Consider the following 9,740-nt stretch of genomic DNA (forward strand, 5'->3'; position numbering starts at 1 on the left):
ATTTAACACCGTTAACCCTCTTCCAGACCTGGGTCAAACAGTAATTGCAAATACCTTATTCGGTCTGTCCCCTACAAAGTCTGCCATTCTGCTTTTATTTAGCTCGTATCATTTTGTGTGAGGCACCAAATGACTGGGGTCAATATGTCAAAAGAGCTGGATACTGACTCCCAAAATTCTGGTCTGTTCCAAAATCTCCGAGCTTTCTGGCACTTATTGTATTGATTTTTATTTTTTCATTTTTTATTTTGAGATAATTTATTGATCCCCGTGGGGAAATTGTGCTCTGCATTTAACCCATCCTAGTTGTGTTGCTAGGAGCAGTAGGCAGTCATCGTGCAGCACCCGGGGATCAACTCCAGTTTGTCTTGCCATGCCTCAGTCAAGGGCACAGACAGGAGTATTAACTCTTACAACTGGAGAAAACCCACCACAGACACGGGGAGAACATGCAAACTCCACACAGAGGACGACCTGGGATGACCCCCAAGGTTGGACAACCCCTGGGTTCAAACCCAGGACCTTCTTGCTGTGAGGCGACAGCACTAACCACTAGGCCACCGTGCCGCCCATGTATGTGACAAACCGAAATCATCTGCTTTCTCAGTAGACTGAAACATACCAAGGGAGGTATTCGCAAATACACTTTGGCCCATGTCTGCCCTCTTCAACTAATTTTACGCACACATGTGCACAGGTGCCAACCTCATTTCAAGCCAATTCAAGTTACAGAATGAAACTCTATGAGCTAGAGTAGACCACTTAGTGCAATCTTCTGAGCCAATCCATGTATACTATGTAAGACTTGAGCGTTTGGCAAAACAATACAATGGTCTGAACAATTTAACGTCCAAAGCTCCACTCTTTTCCAAAACCCCCCAAAGAAAACAAAGCTGCCATGCTGTGCTGAACCAATACAAAGACGGAATGTAACAATTTCCCATCATGCATTGAGAAACCCCCATCTGCCCTGCCACAGGAAGGGATGCCTCACACAGATACAATCCGATGTCATAAAAGTTAAACATAAAACTATTTCATACATATATGCAATGGTTAAAAATAATGATATAGTTGCTATATAGATTTGAAAAACTCTTATCTGTGTTATTGGACCTAGATCTCTCAATAGAACTTTTAAGGATGAGAAAATAACACAACATACTGTATTTACAGTGACTTTTGGCATCCATATTTATCTTTATATAACCACACTATGAATGGCATTAGGACTACTGTTGCTGTTAACGGACATAGATTCTGATGGACTGCAAGAGCCACAGCCCGGTAAACAAATGGCATGGCATGTTTGTTCTATCTGTTCTGATATGGTATTTTATTTTAAAAAATAAAATCAAAGTGGACCAGACATTGGCGATAAATTTGTGCTAGCACATGATCAAGTAGTTAAGATTATTTTTTATATAGAGTATTCAAAGGACTCCTGAAAACTTCCAAGCACAATACAAAGAAGGACAAGCCAGTTAATATGTACATGTATAGTCTCTCACAGCAGCGCTCCACTGAGTTACTGTTCCCTTCTCCTTCTAATTGTCTTGAGATTAAAAAAAAAAAGCAAAAAAAAAAAAACAACCCAGATTTCTGTACATGTCTTTTCCCCGTATCCCCATTCTCTCGGGGAGATCATTGTCTTATAGTGGGTGGCCTTTTTCTCTGTATCTTTACCCCCTGCAAATGGTCATGGAGTGAAACCTCTCCCATCACCGCCCCCCTTCCTTCGATTCGTGGTCTGACAAATTCCTCCCTTTCACCGTGTCCCGTGTTCGCCTGTTAGATGAACCACTCTTTCTTTGATTCATCGATTGTTTCCGGGTTGTCCGTGCCGATGATGGCTGTGTCTGCCGATTCCCCGCCGGTCTCCCCGCTGCCTTTAGCCTCATTGGTGTGGTAGGTGCCCTTGTGGCGGAACATGTAGCGTATCAGAAACACCAGGGTGCACAGGATGGTGAAGATCACGACCGCAATGATGCCTGCAGGGGAACACATTTAAAAAGGTAACAAGAAAATGGCGTCATTTTCTGTTATTGTATGGTTCCTGTGTATTCAGAGCAGATTTTTTTTTTAGATTTTTCTTTTTCTCCCCAGCTGTATCCGGCCAATTACCCCGCTCTTCCGAGCCTTCCCGGTCGCTGCTCCACCCTATCTGCCGATCCGGGGAGGGCTGCAGACTACCACATGCCTCCTCCGATACACATGGAGTTGCCAGCCGCTTCTTTTCACCTGACAGTGAGGAGTTTCGCCAGGGGGACGTAGCGCGTGGGAGGATCACGCTATTCCCCCCAGTTCCCACTCCCCCACGAACAGGCGCCACAACCGACAAGAGGAGGCGCTAGTGCAGAGACCAGGACACATACCCACAGCCGGCTTCCCACCTGAAGACATGCCCAATTGTATCTGTAGGGACGCCCGACCAAGCTGGAGGTAACACGGGGATTCGATCCGGCGATTCCCGTGTTGATAGACTGCTACACTACCCGGACGCCCCTCAGAGCAGAATTCAATCCACTTAAAAAAAAAAACAGTCATGCAGAAAAAAAAATCTGATTAAACCAATTTTGGAGACGTATGTGGAATGAGCGTTGTGTACCTCCGATGATGGCTGAGTTCCTGTTGACTCCATCGGGGATCACCCTCTCCTCATTGAAGGGGAATTCTGCATCTGTGCCCAATAAAAGGAGGAATGAAGGACGGAGACGGCAAAGTAAGGACATCACACTTGCCAGGTCAGCGGCAAATGTGAAAAAGCTGTTTTGTCACCAGTCAAAATATAGAAAAATCTACCAAAGTCTAGCAAAAGGCTTATCAAGATACACAAGTGTTGCTTTGCGATTTGCATACTGGACTTGGTTTCACATTTTAGAAAGGACAAGCTGTACTAATGGCGGATGACCTCATCATCGACTGGGTTCTGTGTTGTGTCTTCAAATATGCCTGCTGCTGTCCGTCTAAACATACATATTTAAAATCCGCATCCGTCAATGGTGAGTCAGCTAACAAGCTGTATCAGCTGTTGCGGCCTAAGGCATCCTTAGGGAACGAGTAGTGGGATGTATTTCATTAAAGAGCTATGGCAGGTTGAGAGGCTAATGACAGTTGTTGCTTCTCTCCACCTGACACGGAAATAAATCTCAGTCAGCAGCCATCCCTCTAATTGGCCCTTATTCTCACCGGATGGACAGATTTGCAAGGCAAACAAGTGGAGAAGGAGAGGAGGCAGGAGGACGGCTGAAATGAGTGGAAGTGGTGTTGAGCTTTGATGGTATTGGGGTGAGGGGGCTGAATTTTGTAGTGATGACACTTGTACACACACAAAAAAGCAAAAGGCACACATGCATAGTCAACTTGCAACACACACACACACACACACACACACACACACACGCACACAGCTTTGCACCCAAACACTCAGTGCGCACAAAACCTCTCCACCTCCACTGACGCACACAAAAGCTAACACAAAGAGCAACTCCCCAGTATGAGCTAGCAGCTATTTCTGCTGCTGACTACATCATCCGTACAGCCTGTGGGAACTGGAGAGCATGAGTAAGAGGGAGAGGAGGGAGGGAGGGGAAAAGGCAAGGGTGAAGCTGGGATGGAAAGGAGTGGAAGAAAGCAAACCTACTGATGATAGCATGTCAGCTGACCAGGGAGGAGAAGAGAGAAAAAGACAGAGAAAAAGCAGAGAGGCAAAAGAGTTTCGGAGAAGAGAGAGGACGACCCAGAAGAGCAGAAGGAAACCCGAGGATGGACATCATCAGTCAGAAATACAAAAACAAAATAAGGCAGTGGAACCCTGTATGACTGTCTGTCTCTCAGTCTGTCAGGCCACCCATCTGCAGAAGATGTACAGTGTACTAGATAGAGGATAATGGTTGGGAGGGATGATGGAGAGCTGATGGTGAGCTTGGACAGGAGTTCAAATCAATGGACTTCATCGATTTCAGATTGTGTGGCGTTCCCAAAGGGACAGTTGGAGCCAAACACCAGAAAAACTGCTGCACTCAGATTACTGAAACTCAGGGAAACCCAAATCTGTATATCCATGGGTGCACATGTATGTACATGCTCGTGTATATGTGTGCGTACTCACGCATAACTTGCTCCATGTGTCTATGTGTATGCATTTGTGTATTGGTCACTTCCAATTGCATCCTGAGTGTATTTGAAATTTGAATGTTTGACTATATGACTAAAGATCAGTAAATCAACATAATTATTTAAGAGTGAATTAACAGATCTTTATATACCCGGGAGTATAATCTACATATTAAAAAAAAATATCTAAAATCCTGGACGTTACCAGGATAATCATGGGTGTAGAGGGAGAAGGAGATATGCGAGTGGAGATCCCTGTGTATTTGTTTTTTTTTGTTTTATTTTTTGGGGGGATCCCCCCCCTTTTTTTCACCCCAATTGTATCCAGTCAATTATCCACATCCGGCTTCCCACCTCCAGACACAGCCAATTGTGTCTGTAGGGACGCCTGACCAAGCTGGAGGTAACACGGGGATTCGAACCGGCGTTCCCCATGTTGGTAGGTAACGGAATAGACCGCTACCCCACCCAGATGCAAGATCCCTGTGTGTACATATGGAGTATCCTCATCTTCACCTGTGTTGTCCAGATGCCAGGGATCTGTGGCGGCAGACATTGGTGGGATGGTTAGTGGTGATGCCCCGCAGTTGGACTCTATTAGTTTGCCCTGGTAGGACACAGGCCCGATGGGTACCGGCTGTCTGTCCGTCTGTCCGTCCGTCGGCACGGGCTGGGCTGACGCTGGCGTTCTGAGGGCAGACTTGAGGGGCGCGATGCCGTTGAACTGTACCCGTGATAGGCACCCAATGAATCCTGGTGTGTTATAATGCTCGATGAGCACCGGGTCTATGTTCCCTGTCTCTGTACAGAGGGAGGGAAGACAGAGAGAGAGAGAGAGAGAGAGAGAGAGAGAGAGAGAGAGAGAGAATATTCCAACATATATTAGCATTTGGGGTTTTTGAGAAACCACAGGCCTGAAAGGACTGACCGCAGCACGTTTAAAAAACCGACCCAAAGCCTGTCTCAGCACATTTACTGGTGCACACAGAGAATATGCATGTCTGTAAGACTGCATAAAATTAAACAAACCCTGATTCAACAGAGCTCTACAATGCAAACTTGCACTTAAGCACTGGGGATGAATTCTGCTGACGCACACATGGAGAGATATTTTCATACTAAGTATAAAACGCTGATTTAGAAAGGTTTTGTTCTGATGCTGTAAAGATCTCACTGAGATGAGGACAAATTCAGAGAGAGAGACAGAGAGAAAGAGAGAGAGAGAGAGACAGACAGACAGACAGACAGACAGACAGAGAGTGAGAAGAGGAAGACATTGAAGAACATCACGTGCTGATGATAACTTCTGAGATGCAGGAGAATATTGTAGAATGAATAAAGAGACATAATGTGTTCATTCTTCTCTATATCTTTCTTTTTAACCCCCCCCCTCTTTCGTCCTCTCCAATTGTCTACTACTACTACTTTCGGCTGCTCCCGTTAGAGGTCGCCACAGCGGATCATCCTCTCCAATTGTATCCAGCCAATTACCCCACTCTTCCGAGCCATCCCGGTCGCTGCTCCATCCCCCCTGCTGATCTGGGAAGGGCTGCAGACTACCACATGCCTCCTCTGATACATGTGGAGTCACCAGCCGCGTCTTTTCACCTGACAGTGAGGAGTCTCCCCAGGGGGGTGTAGCGCATGGGAGGATCATGCTATTCCCCCCAGTTCCCCCTCTCCCCCTAACAGGCGGAGGTAACACGGGGATTCGAACCAGCAATCTCCATGTTGGTAGGCAACGGAATAGACTGCTACGCTACCTGGACACCCAGCTCTGTCTCTTCCTGGTTTTCTCTTACTCTCTCTTGCTTTCTCTCTCTCTCATGTCGTGCCTTTATCCATCTTTTTATTCTTCACCATAGACCAGTGTGTCCATCAGAGGTACTACCGGATATGACAGGTTTATTTCAGTCCCTGTGGGTCCATCTGACCTCTCCGTCCCTCCACCTGACTGGGAGGACAAACTCTCTGGAGACTCAACTGAAATGAACAAAGTGTTTGGTGTATGGCTCTGTAAATGTGAACATAAGAAACAAAGGAACTCACACGACAGGGATCCTCTCACCCACTTTCATATCAGTCTCTCTCCACCGCACTTGGCTTCTTTGCTTAACTCTCCACCCCTCTCTGATTTACTCTCTCGCTGTTTTTCTTTATCGCTTTCATCGCTCTCTCTTTCAGCTTTCTCCGTCTTTGTCTCGATTTCTGAATGGCTCACCCTACCTGATTCGATCCTTGCCTGTCTCTCTCTCGCCCCTTTGGTATCAAAGATGCAGTGGCGCTCAAACGCAGCATGTCGCTCACATCAAAATGCAGAGGAGACAGCAGAAACGAGAGACCGGCGATGGCAAACAAAACAATATGGAGCAAAAATCTCTCAAACAAACATGTTGGCAAATGTGTGAATTCTCCAATGCACGCTTCTCTGTAAACACATACGGAACAACTTCAGCTCCACCCAACTGCCTCAAACATGCTGCAGGGCTTTACAATCTGCATTTCTTATTCCCACCCGCACGAGGCTGCGGCCTTCACACGAATCAAATCTTTTTTTTTGTTTTTGGATCTTTTCCCCCCTTTTTTCTCCCCAATTGTATGCGGCCAATTACCCCACTCTTCCAAGCCACCCCGGTTGCTGCTCCACCCCCTCTTCTGATCACAGGAAGGGCTGCAGACTACCACATGCCTCCTCTGATACATGTGGAGTCACCAGCTACTTCTTCTCACCTGACAGTGAGGAGTTTCACCAGGGGGACATAGTTCGTGTGAGGATCACGCTATTCCCCCCGAACAGATGCCCCGACCAACCAGAGGAGGCACAAGTGCAGCGACCAGGACACATACCCACATCCGGCTTCCCATCCGCAGACATGGCCAATTGTGTCTGTAGGGATGCCCGACAAAGCCGGAGGTAACATAGGGATTTGAACTGGCAATCCCCATGTTGGTAGGCAATGGAATAGACCACTACACTACCCAGATGCCCCATACAAATCAGATCTGATCGTTGTTGCACATTCATGTGGAAAATGCTGCAGTACTAGTTCAGGATGCACACAGTGTTCATGAATATGTGGAAAGTAAGTGTGTGTGTGTGTGTGCTACAGTATCGCGTACTGCTCTGGTGGACAATTGGGTTCTATGTTTCTCTGACAGATAGGAAATGTGTCCTGTAATTTAATTTTCTCCCCTCATTTCATTTTTTAAGGGTCCAGTGCATGTCTGTTTTGTGTGTATGCATACATGTCTTTTTTTTGGGGGGGGGGTCTGTGTGTATGTTATTGATTGTGCAGCCAGGAACAGAGCTCAGAGGTTTCTGTGTCCTCTCAAGATCCATCACCCAACCAGATCCCCAGATACTGTTGCCTTGTTTAGATGAGCGCATGTCAATGTGTGTCTGTGCTTCTGTTGGCAATCATTGTTCCACAGATACAGATAAGATACAGCCACCGCTCCTCTGTCTGAGTGTGTGTGTGTGTGTGTGTGTGTGTGTGCGCTTCTGTCTGTCTGCATGTGTATGTACATGTGTGTGTGTGCGTCTGTCTGTGTGTGTGCGTGTGTATACACTGAGGTATTAAAAACCTTTGGTCAGCATTCTCTGTCCCATAATGCACTGAGACAACAGCGAGATCCAATATCAGACAGGTTCAAGCCAGGAGAAGCCAATTATTTGGCGAGTCCATGACTATGGATGTGTGAATTTGCATATATGTGGGTGAACAAAATTGATAAGAGTGAAAAATGTGAGATATGGTATGAGGGAGAGAGCGAGAAAGAGCCTGACGGCAATTCCAGTAAGCATCGCAAGAAGAGTACTCGCCATATCGTCATGGTTCATAAACAAGTGGGAATCGTCTCTGTCTCTCCCACCGCCGCCTGTCCTCTGAATGTGTTCTGCAAACGGCAGAGGCCCGGCTGTGAATGCTAATACACCCTCTGATGAGAGTACAACAGGCTGCTCTGCATACAATACCGATGAGCCGTGAATAGCCTTCACGCTTCCCTTGTTTCATGGTAACTCCACAGCCGACTGTTCTGCAGAAACAATTGCATTTCCAGAAGGAGCGTGACAACAGAACCAACGCCAGCGTTTGTTATGAACATCACGCGTTGTAAAACAGACCGATTTTAGAAGAGGTGCTCAAGCTGGGTGCATCTTTAAGATATTGTCTTGAGACCCATTTCTGCAGGCATGCTTTAATTAAATGCTGCTCCCCTTTTCTTGTAACCCTTTTTATTTCCCCCCCAGTCATCTTGTGTTTGTGTTTAACCTCGTTTCTGTCTTTTGTCTTGACTGCACAGCTGCTCGCGTATGTTGTTTTAGAAAAGCCCCGAAACAAAGTTTTTTTTGGGTTAATTTGTAAGAGGGTACTGACCAACAGAAACAGAGGCAGTGCACTATGCCCTCACTTCTGTTCTTTTCATCACCCCGGCTGCCAGACAGGCCTTTCATAACAACCGTGCACCAAAGGAAAATGCACCCAGAAACCCTGAACGCTTGGCACATCGCAAAAATTATCTATTTATGTCATGCTGTAAAGATCAAGACCTTTCCTTGCACTGCACACAACCTGTATTTTCTCCTCCTGCACACCAGCTGGTCTGTGTATCACAAGATGGACGTGTGCCTGTCAATACGAGCACATGCCTTGCAAACATGCGTGCACACGCAGACACACTCGTGTACGCACAAGACCACAGCAGCCATTGTGACAAGGTCACAAGGTTGATCAGATGATTGCATCTTCTGATTGCCTCCAGGGTGACCAATAGGAGGGTATGAATAATTAATGAGGCAGGACAGCACACAGCAGGAGGTGAGAAACGTTTGATTGGCTGAGGTGGGGTGAGGATGGTGGGCTGGGGTGGGTGGAGGGGGTTTAAAAGGAACAAAAAGAAGAAATTAGTGAGTGACCTCAACAAAAAAGGGAGTGGGTGGAGTAAAAGATAGAGAGAAACCTCTTTCATACACACGGACCCCACCCCCAACCTGTAAGCCTTCCTTCAATTTAATGCGTCGGGCTCATCTGTGAATGTGAGCCAGAGTCGATATTCCGTAAAAAGTTGTATTGGGAATTTGCCGACTTGCAACCTGCTCACATTTACGGAAACATCAACAATGATACTGTGAACAAAAGCCATCAGATTTAATTATTAAGGCATTTTCTTTTTGGGGAGGGGGATTCCCCCCCCTTTTCTCCCCAGTTGTATCTGGCCAATTACCCAACTCTTCCGAGCCATCCCGGTCGCTGCTCCACCCCCTCTGCTGATCCGGGGAGGGCTGCAGACTACCACATGTCTCCTCTGATACATGTGGAGTCGCCAGCTGCTTCTTTTTACCTGACAGTGAGGCGTTTCGCCAGGAGGACGTAGCGCATGGGAGGATCACGCTATTCCCCCCAGTTCCCCCTCCCCCCTGGACAGGTGCCCCAACCGACCAGAGGAGGCACTAGTGTAGCGACCGGGACACACACCCACATCCGGGTTCCCACCCACTGACACAGCCAATTGTGTCTGTAGGGACACCTGACCAAGCCGGAGGTAACACGAGCTTTCGAACCAGTGATCCCCATGTTGGTAGGCAACAGAACAGACTGCCACGCCACCCGGACGCCCATTAA

At 47.0% G+C, this 9,740-nt stretch overlaps 1 protein-coding gene across 1 annotated transcript in view; it reads right to left on the reverse strand.

The window, feature by feature from the left end:
• Positions 1-1,791: 1,791 nt before the first annotated feature.
• The window catches only part of cntnap2a (contactin associated protein 2a), a gene marked incomplete at its 5' end in the record, with an annotated part of 429,422 nt that continues 421,473 nt past the window's right edge, over positions 1,792-9,740 (reverse strand). Inside the window, 3 exons of the mRNA XM_056299196.1 lie at positions 1,792-1,991; positions 2,609-2,680; positions 4,633-4,917. Of these exons, the coding sequence (XP_056155171.1) occupies positions 1,792-1,991; positions 2,609-2,680; positions 4,633-4,917 (557 nt within the window). The remainder of the gene's footprint in view (positions 1,992-2,608; positions 2,681-4,632; positions 4,918-9,740) is intronic.

This window comes from Lampris incognitus, chromosome 19, assembly GCF_029633865.1.
Source record: "Lampris incognitus isolate fLamInc1 chromosome 19, fLamInc1.hap2, whole genome shotgun sequence".
Lineage (NCBI taxonomy): Eukaryota > Metazoa > Chordata > Actinopteri > Lampriformes > Lampridae > Lampris > Lampris incognitus.